We start from the raw sequence: 22,647 nt of genomic DNA on the forward strand, positions 1-22,647 counted from the left end.
AGAAACCATAAAAACCAGAGCAGAAATAAATGAAATAGAAACAAAGAAAACAGTAGCAAAGGTCAATAAAACTAAAAGCTGGTTCTTTGAGAGGTAAACAAAAAACTGATAAACTATTAGCCAGACTCATCAAGAAAAAGAGGGAGAGGACTCAAATCAATAAAATGAGAAATGAAAAAGGAGAAGTTACAAAAGACACCGCAGAAATACAAAGCATCCTAAGAGACTACTACATGCAGCTCTATGCCAATAAAATGGAAAGCCTGGAAGAAATGGACAAATGCTTAGAAAGGTATAACCTTCCAAGACTGAACCAGGAAGAAATAGAAAATATGAACAAACCAATAACACGTAATGAAATTGAAACTGAGATTTAAAATCCTCCAACAAACAAAAGTCCAGGACCAGATGGCTTCACAGGTGAATTCTATCAAACATTTAGAGAAGAGCTAACACCCATCCTTCTCAAACTCTTCCAAAAAATTCTGGAGGAAGGAACACTCCCAAATTCATTCTATGAGGCCACCATCACCCTGATACCCAAACCAGACAAAGATACTACAAAAAAAGAAAATTACAGACCAATATTACTGATGAATATAGATGCAAAAATCCTCAACAAAATACTAGCAAACAGAATCCAACAACACATTAAAAGGATCATACACCATGATCAAAAATTCAAAAAAAATGAGCTATATACACAAAGCTTTGGCAATGCTAATTAAAGAAAAAAATGGAAAACTCAAATGCCTAGAAATGGGAGGGAGAATTATAGACAAGTATATATGGGCACAATGTACAATGAGTCCTGCCAGGCTAAGCCCAGCTCAGTTCAGAGCCTGTGATAACACATCCCATGATGATATTGGGGAGCTCATGGGAGAGGAAGCTGATACTTATAGAGTCCCTCAGTCAGCAGGCAGTGAGTGGGTGGAAGCACCCGAAACAGAAGCCTGTGCACCACCCCTGATTGGGAGATGAGATTTCATATTAATGGGGCAATGGGACAGAGCCATGATGCTCCCACAAGGAGCCTTTTTAGACCAGCCTTCCTTGCCAGGTGGAACCCATCTCAGGGAGACCAGCAGACCCTGGCCCAAGGGCCCAAGCTAAAGTCCACTGCCCTTGCACATTTAAAGCCTTGAGTAATGAGGAATCTCAGCTTCAACAAGTTTGGTGGAAGATAGAAAAGGCTCAGGGCCCATTGTGGGGATGGAAAATTCTTCCTACCAGTGAGAAAAGGCTGAAGCGTGAGTGATTCTCAAGGGGATTTGCGTTTTGAGAAATGACCCCAGTGAGAAGTGGTACTTAACCTTGGAGGCTGGAAGCTCCACAGGCACAGGGGCTGTGAATTCATCTCAGGGTCCCCAGTGCCTGGCACAGTGCTTGTTATCTAGAAGGTGTACAGCAAACAGGTAGACTAAATTTTTTTTTTTTTTTTTGCGGTACATGGGCCTCTCACTGCTGTGGCCTCTCCTGTTGCAGAGCACAGGCTCCGGACGCACAGGCTCAGTGGCCATGGCTCACGGGCCCAGCCGCTCCACGGCATGTGGGATCTTCCCGGACCGGGGCACGAACCCGTGTCCCCAGCATCGGCAGGCGGACTCTCAACCACTGCGCCACCAGGGAAGCCCTAAATTTTTTAAAATAATAAAAGTAAAGTAAAAGTAATGTGTGCTCATCATTAACAGTCAGAACATAATTGTTTGAGGTTAGAAAATCAGAAGCCCTCACTGCCACTCTGATTTCTCCAAGTTCCTTTTTTTTTTTTTTTTTTCTGTTTGTTTGATCTATCTTTCATGTAGGGACTCTTTCCTCAAATGTCTGATGATCCTGCATTTCTTCCATATGCAATAGTGAGTCATCGCTACTGGAAGCTCCAGGGGCTTGGTGGCTTTTTATCTAAGGGCCCCCACTTTGGGGTGATGGGATAGGGGCATGGCTATTCCATTCAAGATGTCATTTGAGTTTTGGTAGTCTGAGTTTTGGTAACTTTTCTCTTAGGCTGGTTTGTTTTCCTGAGAGGAGTTAATGCTCTGCTTGGGGCTCTAGTGGAGGGAAGGGTTGGTTGGTCTGAGCATCCCAGAGACTTTCATTTAATTCCCCTGTCATCAGTCTCAGTCTTCAGTCTGGTATCCCCCTTACCCCAGTCCCCTCCACTCTCTGCTGGGCAACGTGTTCCCAAATCTACAGTCACTCTGGTTCATCTTGTGTTTTATGGGGATGGAGAAGAAGATCTGGGGGTCTAAATAGTTCACTCATACCTACTGTTGTCAGCTTCACTCCACGTCACAATTTTCTGCTAACTCCTGTGCCTTTCCAGGGTGCCTTGGCATGAATCCCCTGCTCCCTGTGCATTCCCCACCTGCTGGCTGAGGTATCAGCTTTTTCAGGTCCACCGAGTGAGTTCCACTTGTTCATTCTGTTTCATCTTCCAAACAGCTGTTGATATCTCTCATCTATTTTGGTCCCCTCTTCCATTTACTTCATCCTAGTTGATTTATACCATTTTAATCCTTTAACTGCTATTTTGAGAGGGTTTCAGAAGAGAGTGGAGATAAACACCTGTGTTCAATCTGCCATGTGCAATGGGTACACTGTGCTTTTCCCTTTTAACAATATATTGAGAAAGTGTTTATTTCTTTGTAATTAGGTATAGAATTCCAGGCTCCAATAGGCAACACATAAATCTTTTTTTTTTTTTTTTTTTTTTTGCAGTACCGGGCCTCTCACTGTTGTGGCCTCTCCCGTTGCGGAGCACAGGCTCCGGATGCGCAGGCTCAGCGGCCATGGCTCACAGGCCTAGCCGCTCCGCGGCATGTGGGATCTTCCCGGACTGGGGCACGAACCTGTGTCCCCTGCATCGGCAGGCGGACTCTCAACCACTGCGCCACCAGGGAAGCCCCCATAAATCTATTTTAAGTTTATGTTGCTTAATGCTGCAAAGTATACAATGAACCTTATTTTACACTAATAATTATGTGTAGAAATAAAGGAGAGAAGAATAGAAGGAGAGAGAGAAAGAGAGTGAGAAAGAGAGAAGGAAGGAGGAAGAGGAAAGGGGTCTACATAATGTCAGACTCTGAAGGAGGGAGTGGGGGAGAAGCTCAGGGAAATGAATGGGCTGTAGTTCTGGCCTTGGCCCATACTACCTAGATCCAATCGTCGCCTCTCATTTCTGGTACCCACTGAATGCCAACTGCCTCATACTCAAACTTGCTGTTATTTGTGAGAAAAGCAGCTTCCACTGGGATGTGGTCTACCAGGATCAGGAAACAAGCTGATGTTTGGACAGGCAAGGCCACAACCTGCATGGCCAGAGAGGGCTCAGTGTGCCCTTTCTTGACAGAGGGTTGGCGGGGGGGCACTCCCAGATGTGCGTTTCAGCATGGCTGAAGGCCACAGTGGCCAGCATCCACAAGGTCCACCCCTGCCTGGGGCTCAGGCCCATCAGAAGATGCCCAGATAGAAAAGGGAAGAGCCTGGGAATCTTCACTCCAGCTCTGGCTCCTCTTTTATCCAGCTTTGGGCAAGTTTGCAAGAAACAGCAGCTTTGACTTCTGTTTTTTCAACTGCAATATGGGAGAAAAGCTTCTGCTAATAGTTAAGAGGTTTCATGGGGAGGTTGGCACTTCTCACATCAACCAGATACTTTCTGAGCACTTGATATTGAGTGGTGAGAGGACTGAGGAAACACCATTCAATAATAAACTCAATATTTTCAGATATTTGTTGAGGACTATTCTATGTGCTGGCCACTGGGGTTGTCAGTGCACAGTAGTGGACAAACCGACATGGTTCCCACTCTTGGGGCTTCCAGTCTAGTGAGAAGGACACACATTCAATTCATAAACTCACAAAATAAGTACATAATTTCAAATTAGGATAAGGGCTAGGAAGGAAAAGAGCATTCTGCTTCAGGAGAGAGTAGCAGGAGCGAGGTAGTCAGGGGGAAAGAAAAGAAACAGCTACATAAACCAAGGTAGTGATGTTAATGGTGGGGCTACTGGGCACAGTGGAGACCCCAGATGATTGGGGACAGGTCAGCACTTAGAGTGACTGAGAATCCTGGGAACCACAATGCAGGGTCCTTTTGGTGACAGGAAGCCGAGTCAGGAAAGCTCAAAGCTGACAGGTCAGCTATGTGTACGGGAGTATGGGGCAAGATAAGGAGGCCACCTGTCTCTCTGCAGAAGCCTCTCAAAGTCTCCTGGTTTTCACTTCCCACCTTCACCCTTCCCCTTCTGCCCACATTCGAAGACCTGAGGCAGCTCTATAGACCTCAGGTGATTCTGAACAGGCTCCTTGGCAGGATCCCTAAGTGAAAGAGAAGGCAAGGACACAGGGACCGTCCATCTGGGCACAGAGCTCTGACCGCCTCAGAGACCTCACAGAAGTTACCAGAGCCCTGATCTCTGACACCAACAGAGACTGGGCAGAAGTGTCAGGGCCGGGCAGCCCCAAGAATAAGAGCAGCCAGCAGGCAGTGCCTTCATAACCATCCTCTGGGGACTTCTCCTTACAGATGAGGAAACTGGAGTTCAAAGAAATCAAGGAACGTGCTCGAGGTTACACAGATAGTAAATGACAGAGTTGGGATTCAAACCCAGGCAACTTGACTCCAGAGTCTGCTGCCACTGGACGTTCCCCCTCAGCCATTCAGGCCACTCACATTAAGGCCTAGGACCAAAGAGCAGATCCCCTAGAAGCTCAGAGTTTTGCCAGGACCTTGGAGTTCATGTATGCACTGGCCATTGTCTGCAGACAGAATAAGTAACATGTCCCAGTAGGTCCTGCAGTGGCTGAATGCTGCCCCCCTCGCCCAATATCTCCACCCAGCACCTCAGAATGTGAGCTTACTTGAATAAGGGTCTAGGCAGATGTAATTAAGGTGGGAATCTCAAGATGAGATCACCCTGGGTGGTCCCTAAATCCAATGACGAGGGTCTTTATATGAGGCAGAAAAGAAGACATGCAAAGACACAGAGGAAAAAGCCTTGTGAGAATGGAGACAGACGTCGGAGTGATGTTGCCACAAACCAAGGAACACCAGAAGCCATCAGAAGATGGAAGAGGCAAGGAAACATTCTTCCCTAGAAATTTTGGAGGAAGCATGGCCCTGCCAATACCTTGATTTCAGACTTCCGGCCTCCTGAACTGTGAGGTAATAAATCCTGTTGCTTTAAGCCTCCTAGTTTGAGGTTATTTGTTACAGCAGCCACAGGACACTGATAGAGGTCCCTCTGATTCTTCATAAGAAACACAGGCATTTAAAAATATTACTAAGCTCATAGTTGCTATTTATCATGATGTATTTTTCTCAATGGATATAAAATATTACTATCACATGGATAGTAATAAAAATATTACTATTGTAAAATATAGATTATACTTGCAACACTATCATCTTACAGAGAGATTACCTAAATTGCAGAGAGGGCCGTGGTAAAGCAAGCAGGCAGGCTGGTCTGGAAGCCTGCTCCCCTGATTCATGAGGTGTTTCTCTTCCTCCAAAGCCTGGAGTTGCTCGTGGTCCTCACCAGCCCACAGAGAGAAAATCAGAATCAAGCTTGCCCAGCAGAAGGTTTAGAAACACTTCCCTCTTCCCTCCTCTTGCCTCCTGGCTTGGCAATGATAAGAGCCCAGGTTACACCCTGTGATTGTTCCAGAAAACCAAGCATTGCTAAAGGGCATTGTGTCAGGTGGCCCCAGTCCATGCTACTTGGCACCCTAGACCTCCATACCACATCCCCTGCCCGCTGTGCCCTCCCGCTGCCCCTGTCTGACTTCAACACCCCTGGCTGTGGTGGGACAGGGAGGCCTGATAAAAGGAGGGCAGGACCTGGATAGCTGGTTGAGTGGGCTGGAGTCTGTCACTGAGCCAGCACCATGGTGTGGTCTGTAGCCTGGGCACGTGAGTGGGTGCTGTCGGGGAGCATGGGCTGCACCCCAGGAGCTGTGGGGAAGTGGAGATGTGTATGTGAAATGGCTCCTTGGTGCTGTCTGTAAGGAAGCAGAAGCTTTCAGGAGAATTACCCTTGGAGGGTCATTCCATTTCTCCCTCTGCTGCCAGGCTTGCAGTCCCTGTGGGCTCCCCACTGAGGTCTTTCAGCCCAAGAGGTTTTGTGTTGCAAGGAAAAGCTTTTCTCAACAGGCTGAAAATGACTTTTCCTCCTGTTTTGGAAGCCTGGGGTCAGTGAACCCCTCAGCATTGGGTGGTTTTGTCTTTCCTGTGTTCTGAGGCCCCCTACTCTCCAGGGGTGCCCACTGCCAAGGAATTCTTCCCCACCCTGATGCTGGTTGCCCTGCAAAGCACAGCCTGGGAGCCATGACCCTGGGTGCCCTTACAAATTTTCATGCAGGTTTTATTAGGTTAATGGGAAAATCCAAGGTCACCAGAGAGGTGAAATAAATACTTTTAAAGGAGTCTCACTGAGCCCTAGGTTTCCAAGAATATTGGTAACTCAGCCAACCTCTTGTGGGGTGTGGCAGGAAAGCAGCAAAAAGTAGTCAATTGTGGCTGTGAGCAGAGGTACAGAGACCTCACCTAGAGATGAACTCTCTGGCCTCGCCCTTCCAAATTGGCTCTTTTCATCCTGAGGACAGGTTTTCTGCTTATTTCAAAAGAGAAACTTTCTCTCTAAAAAGCTTAAAAGTCAGTGGTTTTCCTAGAATCTTCCTAAATCCACACTGCCCTCTACTGATGTTCTAGGGGGAGCAGTCTCAGCTCATGGAGACTTCCATCAGCTCCAGGACTAGCCCAGGCCAGGTAGGGGCCCCTGCTGTCTGGCCTGGGTGAAGGGATGGACACAGTGCCCTCCTGGGTCCCTTGTGGGCAGAGGAAGCTGGATTTGTAGGAAACTGTCCTGAGCCCACCCCCATCCCTGACCACTTCTCGCTCCTGTGCTTCAATAGCCATAGAGGGCCTGGGCAAGTAAGAAAGACATCTTAATCTCTGCCTTCTCTTTTGTGCTGTTCAGGTTTGATGGTTCTGCTGACGATCCAGTGGGGTAAGTGGTGCCTTTTTTGAAGCTAGCCCTGGGTTCCCTCAGCCCCATTCCCTGGGCTCTGCTACCCTCTCCCATTCACTCCCCCAACACTTACACCCACCCCAAGAGCTCTTGCCAGATTTCAGTGGGTTCTTGCCTCCAAAGCTCAGGCCCCTGCAAGTGTTCTTGTCCCCATGATGGCCTTGCCATTCCTTCTTCTGGGAAGGTTCTAGCTTCCTAACCCACTAGCTGAACTCCTGTGTGTCCGTGGGGCCAGCTTAAATGTCAGCCTCTCTCTGGTCTTCCCTGAGGTCACTTGCTCCAACCTCTGTGCTCTCGTAGCACTGGTACACATTTTACAGTATGTATCACAGTGTTTCTAATTACTGGCTTAGGTGTCTCCCCTACCACCAGTAGGGGAGCTCTGAGCTACTGGAAGTAAGAAACCTAAGTCTTCTCCAGCTCCATGTCCTAGCCCCTTGCCTCAGCAAGGACAGCACACTCTTTCCGTGTCTGTTGAACTGATTGCATGTGGAGCTTGGGAGAGGCAGGAGGCCACCTTCTTGTGCAAGGCAGGAGAGAACTCTCTGGGTGATGTTTAGCAACTTGGACTCCTGGGTTCCCTTCCTATCCCACACCACTCCCTGTACTCAGACCCTCATCCTGAGCCTGGGCTGTGGCACTGGACACACATTTCCCCTCTTCATCTCACAGGAGGAGACAGCCAGGTCCAGAGAAATAGCAAACATGGGGAAGAGAGAAAAGTTGAAGATTTCCTCAAAAGCTTTAATCCAAGCTACTTCTGGGCATATGGTGTGCTATGGTATGGGATGGTATATATTTATAATAATAGAATTTTGTGTGGGCTAAGGGTTAATGTATGCAAAGCACTTAGAACAGAGCTTACTTTCTGCCAGCACTGTTCTGAGTGTTTCACATACATTAACTCTTCATTCACACAATAGTCCTTAAGATAGGAACAATCATCATTCCCATTTTATGAAGGAGAAAGCTGAAGTATCTGGCTGAAACGTTGCAGACTTGGGATTTCAACCCAGGCATGAAATTCCAAAGACCCTGCTGTTAACCACCAGACTTTGTTGCCTCTATAGTACAAATATTCATGCACAATATTCAATATGCTATGGCAGGATATGATACAAAATAAAAAAAGCCTCCTGACTCCTTTCTAGATGGTCCCAGGGATGTGTTCGCTGGGTTAATCCCCTGCTTCCTTCTTTTGCTTTGGGGAGTTCACCAAGCCTCCTTCTATGTCACTCAGGCAACGCCCCAGTCCCATCGGCAAACTTCACTCCCGGGTGACCTCTAGTTAGGGCCAGTGACTACCCAAGAGCTTTGACTCCTCCTTCTGAGAGCCATCCACGGGCCCAGGGGTGTCTCAGCCAGCCCTTCCTGCTCTGGGTTCCTACACACCCTCTTATAGCCACTTTGCACTGCTCCCCCTCCTCATCCTCTCACTGGCCACATGGGGGCTGGAGGAGGGTGCAGAGAGACCCTGTCTGTGCAGAAGGAAATCCTAGGGTCTAGACCATGACCACAGACATGCTCCAGTCCAAACTCATCATTCTGCCAAGTCCCTGGCATAAAATGCTGGCGTGTACCAACCACACGATCATAGTCTGCAAGGCTGGAAGAGCCCTCAGAGACCACACTGTCATTTTCAGATGGGGACCCCTAAGCCAAGGCTAAAGAAAAGATCGGCCCAAAGTACACTTCTGGCAGCGGCAGGGATGAAGATGAGCATCTTTGCGTTCTGGTGTTCTGGTCAACTTTGCACAGTGCTGCCCTCGGTGGGACCCATCACTGCTAGACAAGTCCCCATCTGGGAGGAGAGGCCCTACACACAAAGCCATTCTACAGGGTATGGGGATGACAGAGACAAGCTGCCTTTTCCTAGAGAAAATATTCTCTTTGTTAGAACCTTGTCAGTGATATTAAACCAATTCTCTACAAGGGATAATAGTATATAAATGCAAACCTCTTTAAAGCAAGACTAAAGAAACATAAACCCAGGCCTGTAACTGGGGCCTCCTCTCTGCCACTTTATATATTTGTATTTTAATTAACATTCTGAAGTATTCCAAGCTGTGATTTGAAAGTTCTGCCTCCCTGCCTCTGGCAGATGAAGGGCCATGTTTAACGTCTTCTGGCATGACATAAGTTCTGCCTCTGGGCAGAGGGTGCCAGTCCATAGCTGGCCCTTCTGATTGCCATTTCTTTTCTTTGCCCCAGCTGGCCAGGCTCTGCGGCAAAACTGGTCTGCTACTTCACTAACTGGGCCCAGTACAGACAGGGGGCTGCTCGCTTCTTGCCCAAGGATGTGGACCCCAAGCTGTGCACCCACCTCATATATGCCTTTGCTGGCATGACCAATCACCAGCTCAGCTCCATAGCGTGGAATGATGAGACACTCACTCTACAAGGAATTCAACAGCTTGAAGAAGATGTGAGCTGCAGTGGAGGAGGTGGGGATGGGAGGTGGAGAAGACAGGCGCCTCCTCTCAAAGGCAGAAACCTTCTCCATTACTGCAGTCTGGCTGCAGACCTGTGGCTTTGGGCAAGTCTCATCACTTCTCTGGGCTTTCCCATGCTTATGTGGAAGAGGTGGGGGTAGATAGTGACTCCTTAAGTGCCCTTCCAGCTTAGGTCTAAGTAGAATCTGGACTGTAAAACTGTTTCCCTCCACTGGGAATGAGTGCCCTTCTATCTCCTAAAATCTATCTATCCTTCAGCTCAAGTGTTATCACTACCTTAGTACAGCCTCTCTGAAGATCAGTCCTGATCTCTTGCTTTCTGAATTCCTTGAGTGTACGGCTCCCCAGCCAGGTAAGAGGTCCTCAAAGGCAGGCATGTGTCTTTTCTTTCCCAATCTAGAGCTTCCCTGGTAGAGAATCTGAACATAGGGATTTATATATCCCCTACCTCACCCCACCAGCCCTGCCAGGCTCCTTGCTTCCTTGTTAGTGAGGTGAGCCCCAGGACCTGGCTGGGTAAAATCTGGCGTTTCTCTTGTCTTTCCCAGGAATCCCAAGCTGAAGACGCTGCTGGCCACTGGGGGCTGGAACTTCGGCACTCAGAAGTGAGTTGTCTGTGGGCACCAATGTGGCAGGGCCCCTAGTGGGGAACTGGCTCACTGGCCAGAGAGACCCCCAATCGGGGAATCAGCCAGGCAGAGGTGTAGCCAGGGTGAGGGGGAGTGGGGGAGAAGAGTGGACTCTGGGGGCCGACTTTCCTTCTGACTTCTTGGTACCTCCTCAGGAGGCAGTGGAGTGGGCTTAGCTCCAGGCCATTATACATCCAATCTTGCTTTAAATGCAGCACAGAGAGTGTGACCTCTTTCCAGGCCTCAGTCTCTTCCTCCATGAAATGTGCACAGGGAGGGTCTCAACGAATCCCAGACAACATATAGTGTCTCTATTTTCTGAGCTCTGGAACAGTATGTCTGAGAATTTTTGTTCCCCTTCTGGGTGTCAAAGACAGTCTGTGAAATTGAGCTTGGATGCCAGAATATTGACATTTCCAGGACATTTTTGATATTTATGGAGATAACAGAATGGTATATTTGGAACCACACTTTTCCTAGAAAGTCCTAACTATAAGGTCCCCAAAATTCTAAACCAGTCTTTCTAATGCTTTTTTGGTTCATGAGCCCTTTTGAGAACTTGATGAAATTTATGACTCCCCTTCCCAAAACACTGCTTATACACAGATTTTTCACTGAAATTCAGGATTCTTAGCCTGGGGTTCCCAGGCACACAAACCCCACTTAAGAACTGATGCTATTAGCTAATTTAAAAAATAAATTAAAATAGAAACGGTCTATAAAACTCAAGACCCCCAAGAAGTCCAGGGACTTCTTGAGAAAGTAAGATGTGGGGAGGTTGGTCTTGGGGCACCTCGGGAATTGTAAAGAACTCTGGGCTAGTAATAGTAAGAACAATAGTACCAAGCACTCTACAGATGTGAGTGAGAAGAATAGTAACCATGTTAACCTGCCAGGGAACTAGAAGAGCAGGCCCCCAAGATTACCCAGGTCTTCACCAACCTGCTGTGCTTCTCTTCCTCTTCATCTTAGAAACTGATTCCTCTTCTTTTGTCAATCTCCATGCTGGGTTGACAGCCAGCTCTGATTCAGGTTAGGACAAATCCCTGGGCAGGGATGTGGCAGTAAGCTTCTGGAGGGGATTTTGGGAAGCAGAGGTCCTAGTGAGTCAGTGTGCCCCTGGTGATGTCATTGTTTGGGGGCACTTCTACACTGCCCCTTTCCCTTAGCCAGGCCCATAACCCACCTGCAAATATCCCGGCAGCCTCTGAAGCAGCCCTTCCGGTGCCCTTCTGGCCTAGACAGCTGAGCACCAATATCCTGAGTAGTTTCTCACTTGCCTCTGAGGGAGCACGACCCGCTGTCCTGTGTAAGACAGGCCCACACTGCCCTTTATCAACCCACAGGTTCATGGATATGGTGGCTATAGCCAATAACCGACAGACCTTTGTCAACTCAGCCATTAGGTTTCTGTGCAAATATGGCGTTGATGGTCTCGACCTTGACTGGGAGTACACAGGAAGCCGGGGGAGCCCTCCATCAGATAAGCAGTGCTTCATAGCCCTGGTGCAGGTACAGCTGGGTGAGATAGGGAAGACCCAGTTGGCCAGGGGGCCACATAGGTGCTGCTCTGCCCCCAGGCTCAGCTGCTTCATGTGTCTGCATAGCACAGACCAGCCCTGTGGTCAGTTTTCAGGCTTCTGTGTGGGAACATCTGCTTGGGGCTCACAGGGCTGCCTGTTCCCTGCCTGTGTGTTCACAGGACCTGAGCTGCCCCTGCAGGACCTGGCCAATGTCTTTCAGCAGGAAGCCCAGGCCTCAGGGAAGGCACACCTCCTGCCAAGCACAGCTGTCCCAGCAGGACCACACTGCACAAAAGCTGGATACGAGGGGGGCAAAATTGCTCTGTGAGTCTCAGGCAGATGGCATGGAACTATGTGTTCTCTGCGGGAGAAAGAGACCAAGGGTAGGCTGAGCTTCCCCCAGAATGGAGCAGGGGCTCACCCGCACCACCGGCAGACCCAGGGAGGCTTTCCTTACCACATCTGCTACTCCATCACTCCGGAGCCCCTCTCTTTGGAGCCTTGCCCTTTTTCTTAAGAACTCAGTCTTAAAGTGAAATATCCCTGGGGAAGGAAAGAGGGAAGCACTTAGCATCTCCAAGAGAATGAGTTCCCACCCCAGGCCTACTGAATAAGAGCCTGTACCTGAAGGAGATTCCCAGGTGATTTATGTGCACAACTAAAGTTTGAGAAATGCTAAGCTAGATTTCCCTTCAAAACAGCAAAATAGCAAGAGGTGTCCTTGAGTGGACTCTGTCCTGAGGGTGCTGAAGACGTGAGCTGCCAAGAATGAGAATGGCCTGGATGACGGGGGTGGGGGGGGCGACCGGAGGTGCTTCCTACGCTGCTGTGTCTCCCAGAGCCAGAAGGGAGCCCGCCCCCAACAGGCAGGTCTCTCCCCAGGCCACACACTGCGTGAGAGGAGAGGGAGGAGCAAGGAAGGGGGAGGGCTCCCCCTGCGCACTAGCCCCTCACTCTTTCTTCCCACGCCTCATGCAGGAACCTGGAGTTCCTCAACTTCATGGCCTATGACTTCCATGGCTCTTGGGAGAAGAACACAGGGCATAACCGCCCCCCCACGAGAGACAGGGAGAGAGCGGGGCCGTGGCCGAATTCAATGTGGTAGGTGGGAGGACGCCCCTGGCACAGGCCCTTGCCGGTAGCCCCTTTTGAGCCTCGAAGAACCAAATGGAAGGGAAAAGCAGGATACCAAGCAGGGCGTGGAGAAGCCAGGATATTTTTGTTTCTTTTTTGTTTGTTTGTTTTATTTTCCTGTTCCATGCCACTGCTGAGGAGAAACCTCACTTCTGTGTAGCATCTCGGCTGATATTAGACACAGCAAACCAATCTAGTTTGGGGACACATCAAACAAACCAGTGACTAATTGGGAGGCTGTCTTTGAGCTCGTTTCCAGCCAAAATTACTTCTGCTCCCTTCATACACCCTCAGCCCCATTTCCTTCAAGATAATGGGTAGCTTTTGCTCCTTGGCACTGAATGTCCTTCTGGAAGGTGTTTTCTGGAAAGAGGTGAGAACTTTCCCAAGTTGATAACATCTCAGGACAGAACCACCCCTACGCCCCGGGAAAGGGAAGGCTTCGCTGTAGACTGGGGTGGGTGGAGTTTTCCTGCCCAGCTCTTCCTCATTCAGTAGGCTAGACATTTTTTTACAAACCCATTCTAATTTTAAAAGTCAAGATTGACCGTATCATTTCTCCTTCTTAACAAACAGCAATAACAAAAAGCCCTAAATTAAAATGTCTGTTAATTTTGGGGAGCCCACATCTTCGTGTGTCAGCTGTGTGGAACATCTAGGACTTCCATGGCTCTTTCAAAAATAAAGTGCACTTCTTCAGGCACTTGAGCCGAGCGTCTAGACCTCACATTGCGCCTGGCTCCTCCACCCTCATCTGGGAAACTGTGTGGGTCCCAGGAGAAGCCAGCGCAGTCAAGTGGCGAGACATACAAAGACACTCAGCTGAGAGGTGAGGGGGTTGAACTCCCACTGGCACAGTGCTCTCCAAGCTGTGTGCCCTGGATCCATGTGGGGGAAGGGAGGCCTTTATCCTCCTACAAAGAGGCCTTCTAGTCTCCATACTATGTGCCCTCCATGTTGCTTCTGGCCAGAGGGGTGACTTTTCCAAATTTGCACAAAAATGCCGCAGAATTCAGCAGGGTGTTCTGACCTCTGCCCTCAGAAAGCTCCAGTCCGATCACAGATAAATCACATGGACCAGCAAAAAGAAATACAAGTAAATCAGTACAGTGAAAATACCTGAGTGCTAAGAGGTTGCAGGGTAATTAGAAAACCTGGACTCAAACAAGGCGGCTTCTTGAGGAAAGTGAACCTACCATCCTGGTTTGAGGGAAGAGTCTTCATTATTTGTTTATTCCACAGAGTTATATCGGGTACCCCCTCATGTCACAGGCCTGGGGGTGTCATGTCAAGTAATACATGATGGGGGAAGGTCTCGTGCAGAGGGGGTGAAGAAGCCCTGTGCTCATTTGTTCTTTCTATTTGTGCATCTTAGTGTCAAGCATTGTTCTAGGCACTGGGGATAGAGAGATAAATAAAATTCCCTGCTCTTGTACTGAGGGTGAAACAACAGTGATGGTAATGATCACAATCATAGCTCCCCTTTATTGCACCATGTTAGACTTATACATGCATTATATCTTTTAATTCTCACAATGCCTTAGTGACAAATATTTTTTATCATTTCCATTTTATATTGGTTTCCTCTTGTTGTGCTCTTCCTGGGCTGCCTATTTTACTTGAAAAATAAATCTTTGGTTTGCACCCCACTGCCCCCAGATGTGGTGACTTACAGAGGCTCCCTAAGTACTCTGTTAGTTCAAAAACTACCCTGAGGAAGGTAGGGAACCAAGAGGGGAGGGTGACATAAGGCATGACTAGGTCAGAGCCAGGTGAGAAGGCGGTCCATTCAGGGTGTCACGCTCTGCACCAGGTCTCGCCTTGAAGACTCCACTTTCCAGTGGGCAGCTTCCAGGGCACAGATGATCACATCTGGGGCATGGCCCTGGATGTGACACATTCTTCATTGCCTCAGAACCCCTTGGAGAGAGAACTTACCCTGGTGACCTCCATTCAGGTGTTATTCCCAAGATGCTCACTAGATGGCAGCAGAGAAGAGTTTGTCCCTGCCTTAAGGGCTCTGCGCACGGCCACTCTGCATTAAAATGAGAATCCAGACCCCCTGCTACTAAGCGCTCATTTGACAGATGAGGCAGGGATACTTATTACCCTCCTTTAAGAGGTATTTAAACTGAAGACCTATTCTAACCCAGTTCTGAGACCAAAACCAAGGCGTAAATGGGCGTATATGGGCCAGAAGGGCATGCACATAGAGTATCCTGGACAAATAGAGTAATCCAAATAGTCCTTGAAGCTTTGAGTTGAATCTTGGTCAATCTGAAGAACATCTGCACATAATCTAATGGTCCAGCTTGCCATGCACTCATCCAAAGCTGGCTTTTTGGGTGGGACTCAGGCAGCTGGGGATGGGGACAGGTGGGGAGAGAGATGAGCTGGCCCTTCGCATGAGTACAAGCAGCACCAGATCCCTCTTGCAGCGACTTCCCCTCTACACCCTGCCTGTCCTCAAGCCTTTTGAAATCTCCTCTTCTTCAGTCCCGAGCACAGGTCTGCTTTTGCCCATGTTCCTTCCTCTGAGGTCTCAGCTGAGACCTGTCTCTGCTCAGAATGGCGTCTAGGATGGAAGTTTCCTTATGGAGAGGGCTGTGGGAGGCTTAGCACCAGACAGTGGCAGAACTGACTTCCGGCCCCACCACCTACTAGCTGTGTGATTTTAGACAAAGAAATGGAGCCTCAGTGTCCTCATCCAGCAGCTGGGGACAGCTTCCTCCTGTCAGGGTGGGTGAGGATTAGGGGAAGTAAGTACGTGTTAGCTGGGTCCAACGTGATCAGCCACCTCTCACTAGCCTTCTCACTGGGCTCTCTGCTTCCTGTACCTCTCTCATCCAGTGCAACCTCCACACTGTGACCAGCTGGATCTCTCTAAATGAGGAATCTAACCCTGTCATTTCCCGTGCCTAAGAACTACCAACAGCTTCCTCCCGCCTAAAGAATAAAGTCTCTGGGCTTCCCTGGTGGCGCAGTGGTTGGGAGCCCGCCTGCCGATGCAGGGGACACGGGTTCGTGCCCCGGTCTGGGAGGATCCCACATGCCGCGGAGCGGCTGGGCCCGTGGGCCATGGCCGCTGGGCCTGCGCGTCCAGAGCCTGTGCTCCGCAGCGGGAGAAGCTACAGCGGTGAGAGGCCCACGTACCGCAAAAAAAGAAAAAAAAAGAAAAAAAAAAGGAAAAAAAAAAGAATAAAGTCTCTGTCATCAGCACAGTGTCAAGACACTTTATCAAGGCCCAGTCTCTTCTGCTCTCATTCCTATCATCCAACCCCAGTTCAGTTGCCAGGTACCCCAGCTGTTGTTAATAACCTCAGCCACGTCAGCTTCTCATGTGTGACCCCTAGATGTCCACCTTCACTCTTATGAGTTTTGAGCCACTGTCCCAAAGCAAATACTATTGTGTACTTTGAACAAGACTGTCTCCCTTTACCCACCTGTCTGCCCTACCCACCCACCTCCAACTTTATAACCTAGGTGACGTACCCTTGTATGGAGTAGGCCTTTGAAGTCAAGTGCAAATATTGCCTGGATTGTTAAGTTTGCTTCACATTGAGCAATATAGTTTGTAAAGGAATTTTGGGTCACTTATGCTTTAGTGGCTTAGTCCATGAATGTCTGGCCACTCTCTCTAACAGCAATGACCACTTTCAGCCCCCTAGAGGAGAAGTTCCTCTGGTCTTCTCTCTGAGCAGACTCAGAGCATTCACCACCATGTCAAATATACCTGCTGGAACACCAGGCAAATCCTCAACCCCCACCCCACCCCAGGACCCAGCTCACCTGGTGGGCCCACAGTCCCCTGCTCTGACATCATGCACTTCTTAATGTACCACACCTTACCTGGAGCCATGGGAACTGAAGCACTATTGTCTTTATTTTGTTTCAATTATGAAACCTACCACATGGGCCAAAGAGTGTTTAAAAAAATACGTATGTTCAGTATCTCCCAGGCATCCATCACGGGAGTAAGGAAACAACACTACCAACAACTTTGAAGTTACTCATGGGCCCCTCCCTAGTTCCCACACCCTTCTAGCTAGACTTTGGTTAGTCATTCCCTCGTTTTTCTTAGAGTCTTACCAACCGTGTGTATGTTGCTAAACAAGATATTACTTAGTCTAGTCTGTTTTGAAACTTAAATAAATAGAAACATACTGTGTGGTACCTTCTGTGGCCCACTTCTTATGCTCCACAGAGCTGTAACCCACTCATCTTCACTGCTGTGTAGTATTCCATCATATGACTATACCACAATTTATACATTCTGCTATTAATAGGCATTTGGGTTGTTTCCAGCTTTTGGTTAATATGGACAATATTGCTATGAACACTCTTGAGCATGACTGTTGGTAAGTATGTGTAGAATTTGTCCAAGAGTGGACTTGATAGGATGTGGGGCATATGCAGATTCAGTTTTACTAGGTGCAGGCAAATATTTTTCCAAAGTGGTTGTACAGGTTTTCCCTCCCATGGCAAAGTTCACACTGCATTCCATCCCCACCTTTACTACACTATACTTTATACCAATCCAAGAGGTGCAAAATGGTATCTCATTATGGTTTAAACTTGCATTTCCATAATTACTCATTACTTTAGCATCTTTTCCTGTGTCATAAGCTATTTGTGTTCTTTTGTGAATAGAATGAGTGTGCCTTGCCCATTTTTCTGTTGGGTTGTTTGTCTCTTTCTTATTGAAATGTAGGAGTTCTTTACATATTCTGAACACAAATCCTTTGATAGTTACAAGTTTGGTTATATTTTCTCCTAGTTTGAGGCTTGGCTTTTCATTCTTTTTAAGTGTTGTTTAATGTAATCTTATACTCTTTATTGTTTGTGCTTCCTGTGTCTTGCTTAAGAAATCTTTCTTTAGTCTGAGGTCAGAAAGATATTTTCCTAGATTGTCATTTAAAATTTTTATAGTTTTTTTCTTTACGTCTTTAATCCTTCTGAAACTGACATTTGAGTATGCTGGGAGGTAGGATCCAAAATAATTTTTTTTCCATTTGGATAACCAGTTGTCCCAGAACCATTTATTGCATAATCTATCATTTTCATCTTGATACTAATAAATCAGGTTTCTATCTATGCATGGGTATCTTTCTCTGCCTTGATCTATTTTTTTACCCCTGCCACAGTAACTCACAGACCTAATTACTAAAGCTTTACAATATGTCTTGGTATATGGGAGGGTAAATCCTTCTATTATGCTTTCTGTTTCAGGAATGTCTTGGGTATCCTTAGCTCTTACTTTTCCATGTACATGTTAGAATCCCTTTGCCAAGTTCCATTAAAAATTCTGTTTAGGTTTTGACAAGAACTGCATTGAATATATAGGTCAATTTGGGGAGAATTGTCATTTTTATGATATTGAGTTTCCCATTCTAAAAACATGGTATATCTCTTTATGTAGTTATTTCTTCTAAAACATATCTTAATAAAATTTTGTAATTTTCTTCTTAAAGATCTCATACATCTCTTATGATACTTATTCCTAGATTTTAAATTTTTGATAAATTTTATCCTTTTTAAAAATTAAATTTTTTCACTAATTATTGCTAGTGTATAATAATGTCATTGATGTTTGGATATCAGTGTTGTACCCAGAAACTTTCCCAACCCTTTTATTAATTTCAGTGATTATTCTGCAGAAAGTTCTATGTAGACAATCATATCATCTCCCTTAATGTTTTGTTTCTTACATTCCAAACCTTATGACTTTTTTTTCTTGTCGACTGTCCAGTACAGTGGTGAATAAAAACAGTGGCAGTGGGCATCTTTATCTTGTTTCTGGCCAGAAAGGAGATGTTTGCAACATTCATCCTTAAGTATGCTATTTATTGTAGGGTTCTCTTAGATGCCTTTTATAAGACAAAGGGAGTTTCCTTCTATTCTTAGTTTGCTGAGAGTTTTCAAGAGAAGGTCTGTGATGCAAAATAAATGAGTCATCAGCATGAAATGTACAGTGTCGATAACTATGTAGTATCTTTGTATGGTGAAATATCATAACTAAACTTACCATGGTGATCATTTTGAAATGTATGGAAATATCGAATCACTATGTCATATAACAGGAACTAACTTAGTGTTGTAAGTCAATTATACTTCAAAAACACACAAACAAACCCACAGAAAAAGAGATCCGATTTGTGGTTATCAGAGGCAGGGATGGGGGAAGAGGGATTTGGATGAAGCCAGTCAAAAGGTATAATCTTCCAATTATAAGATAAATAAGTACTGGGGATGTAATGAACAACATAATACATATAATTAACACTGCTGAATGTTATATATGAAAGTTAAGAGACTAAATCCTGAGTTCTTATCACAAGCAAAGTATTTTTTCTATTTCTTTTATTTTATATCTATATGAGATGATGGATATTCACTAAACTTACTATGATAATCATTTCATGATGTAAGTCAAATCATTATGTTGTACACCTTAAACTTATACGGTGCTGTATATCAATTATATCTTGTAAAACTGGAAGAAAAAAAGCTAAGGAATAAAGCTGAAACATTGTAAAGCTCTAGAAAATAAAAGAAGGGCTGTGAATTTTGTCAAATGGTTTCTATTTATAGTAACTTTTTGTTTTTATTCTGTTAACAAAGTAAATTATAGTCATCAATTTTCCCCTGTGAAATTCATCTTGCATTCCTAGGTTAAATCCAACTGAGTCATGATAGATTACTGCTTTTGTACATTGCTGGATCTGGTTAATATTGTGTCTCATGTTTTTGCACTTATATATTAATGAGTAAGATGGGCCTGCACGTTTTCTTTCTTACATTCTAGGATGTCCTTGCCATCCCTTGCTGCCTTCCAGGCTTATAATAAACTGATTTGGGGTACCAAGGTTTTGCTAACCTTATAAAATGAGTTGGGGAGGTTCCCTCTTTCTACTCTCTGAAAGAGTTGTATCGAAGGACTTATCTGTTTGTTTTTCTTTTTTTTTTTAATGAATTAATTTATTTATTTTTGGCTGTGTTGGGTCTTTGTTGCTGCACACAGGCTTTTCTCTAGTTGCAGCGAGTGGGAGCTACTTTTCATTGCGGTGCACAAGTTTCTCATTGCGGTGACTTCTCTTTGCGGAGCACGGGCTCTAGGTGCATGGGCTTCAGTAGTTGTGGCTCACGGGCTCTAGAACGCAGGCTCCATAGTTGTGGTCCATGGGCTTAGCTGCTCCACGGCATGTAGGATCTTCCCGGATCAGGGCTCGAACCCTTGTCCCCTGCATTGGCAGGCAGATTCTTAACCACTGTGCCCCCCGGGAAGTCCCTTATCTATTTCTTGAATGTTTGGGAGCAGTTCCTAGGAATGCTGCCTTGGCCCCATGCTTTTGTTGAGGATGATTTGTAACTGCTGATTCAATGTCTCTTTGTGGTTACAGGACCATTGCATTTTCTAATTTTCCTTGAGTAGACTGAGGGCTGAAACTTTTTATTCCTCCCTGGGCCAAAGATTCTCCCCTTCCTCCCCAGTGGATATAAGGGCTATAGCTGGTGGCACTAGAGCGTGCTTTTTTTTTTAACTCAGAACTCAGCATCCTTGTGCTCTTGAGTAGAGCCCTTATTTGAGATAAAAGTCAGGGAGGTTGCTGGTTCTCTCTTCTTCCCATCTGTCCCTCCCAAGTGGCCTGGAGAGGGTTGAGTCAGGCTGTAAACCCACAATTTTCTCAGAGGCCACTGGAGTGGACTCAGATTTTTGAAGGTCTCATGGACAGTTATGAACCTCCTGAAAATGTTGTTCATCTAGAGGCACCATCCTTATATCCTCCCACTAAGGGAGTTCTCAGATACCCCCAAGGATGTCCAGGCTCAATGAACCAGCCTCCTCCATGCCTCTCTGCCTCCTTCCTCTGCCCGGATCCCCACCCCCATCCCACAAGGCAAAAACCTCAGAATGCCACTCTCCCTGCATTGTAAGGCTCTCACCTGGGAGATACATGCATTTCCCTTGATTCTAGGTCCTGCTATCACTGAGTTTGGGGGAAACTGGAAGGGATCATGGCTGAGGGGGCAGTGCCAAAATGGAGAAGGATGGCAAAGCATTTTAGATGGAGCTGCCTCTGAGAGGTTGGTGGAGGGTATATCAGGAGTGGGGAGCTGCTAAAGGATCCCTGGGCACCACCTGCCATGTCATGATGTCCGGGCAGCTACTTTTTTTTGGGGGGGGGTATGCGGGCCTCTCACTGCTGTGGCCTCTCCCGTTGCAGAGCACAGGCTCTGGATGCACAGGCTCAGCGGCCATGGCTCATGGGCCCAGCCGCTCCGCGGCTTGTGGGATCTTCCCGGACCGGGGCACGAACTCGCGTCCCCTGCATCGGCAGGTGGACTCTCAACCACTGCGCCACCAGGGAAGCCCGGGGCAGCTACTTTTTCTAAGCATCTTCACCGAATGCCACCACCCAGTTCAGTGTGGAATCACTGCTAACAGGTACTCTTGGAGCTCATTCCACCGTCCTCTGCTGTAAGTAAAACCCATTTCCTCGTGCTCAGAGCTTGGTGCCAAGAGAAAATAGCCAGTCATATATTAATTAATTAATCCAATAATTAATTCTGTCATTCAGCAAACAATGTTTTTTAAATGCATCTCAAGTAGAAAAGCATAGCTTCCGAAAGCTCACTGTTCAATTTCTCTTGGGCCTTGCCTCATTTTGTTCAGCGTGGGAGTGGGGACAAGAGAACATACAGACATTCCTGGCATTCCCCCTCTCCTTATTGGCCTCCACCATATGGCATGTGAGATCTTGGGAGTTTAGGATGGCCCCAGCATCACACGCTCCCTCCTTCAGAGTGTCCTTGCTATTCCCAGCTGTCGCCCAGGCCAATAGGGAACTGACAATGCCAGGCAGCCAGGATCCCAGGCTTAGCTGAGGATACCCTCTTAGTCCTCCCACCCCCTCAGCCCCTTCATTTCTTGGCGACCACACTCCAAGAAAGGACACTGAAAGGGCAACCTGAGAAGGGGAGGCATCTGGAGGAAAAGAGCAGAAGGACTCAGTGCCCATAACTTCCATCATCACTACAGCTTGCCCTTGGCCTTCCTCTGAAGCAGCACAGCTGGGGTACTGAGGAGCCAGACCAGTCTAAACCAGCCCAGAGCACAGGCCCTTGGTCTTGTTTTTCCTAAGCTCCTTCCTAGCGTTAAATTTGAGAGCCTTGTGCTGTAGCAATAGATCACATGACCTTATTTGGACCCCTGTAAGGATGGAAACCTCCACCCCATTCATTTTGAAAGTTAGCTCTCAATTTGCCATATATGGCTTTTCTGTGTCCATGGTTAAGTCTTGGGCTGCCTTCCAGTGTACAACCCAATGCTCCTTCACTCAGCCCTGCCCCACAGAAAGGCAGACTTCGAATATGAAGGGCTCAGACCCTGTAACATGAGCCAGGGCAGGACTTGAAGTTAGACATCTGGGACCCATAAAGTCAACGTACAGAGAGGTTGTCACCCTATCCTATTCCTACCACCATCACCCAGACCCAAAAGTGACTTGATAAGGAAGAAAGTATACTAGGCTTTTACCTCTGCCTCCCTGTGTGGCCTTGGGCAAGTTGCTTCTTATCCTGAGTCCTCAGCTTCCTGCCGTACGGTGGGTGGGTTGGATTTACTGGCCACAGCCAGCCACAACCAACCCCTGAACACCTCTTCCCAGGAAACAGGAAGGCAAGGGAGGGCCAGAGCCTCCCTTTGGCTTAAGTATTGCCCCTTCACTCTGCTCTCCCAACTGAAAGGCCCCTTTTAATATAAATCTTTTTTTTTTTCTCCTTTTTTGCGGTACGCGGGCCTCTCACTGTTGTGGCCACTCCCGTTGTGGAGCACAGGCTCCGGACATGCAGGCTCAGTGGCCATGGCTCACAG

General features: G+C 47.1%; 1 protein-coding gene across 1 annotated transcript; it reads left to right on the forward strand.

Annotated features, from left to right (window-relative positions):
• Positions 1-8,743: 8,743 nt before the first annotated feature.
• On the forward strand, positions 8,744-12,791 carry LOC309799298 (chitotriosidase-1-like; the record flags this gene model as incomplete). Its single annotated transcript, XM_082612250.1, is given in 8 exon segments — positions 8,744-8,874; positions 9,246-9,423; positions 9,425-9,459; positions 10,036-10,092; positions 11,463-11,628; positions 11,839-11,963; positions 12,618-12,691; positions 12,694-12,791. Coding segments are annotated over 8 exon segments (864 nt in total).
• Between the last annotated feature and the right edge of the window lie 9,856 nt (positions 12,792-22,647).

This window comes from Mesoplodon mirus, assembly GCF_964341445.2.
Source record: "Mesoplodon mirus genome assembly, chromosome: 3".
Lineage (NCBI taxonomy): Eukaryota > Metazoa > Chordata > Mammalia > Artiodactyla > Ziphiidae > Mesoplodon > Mesoplodon mirus.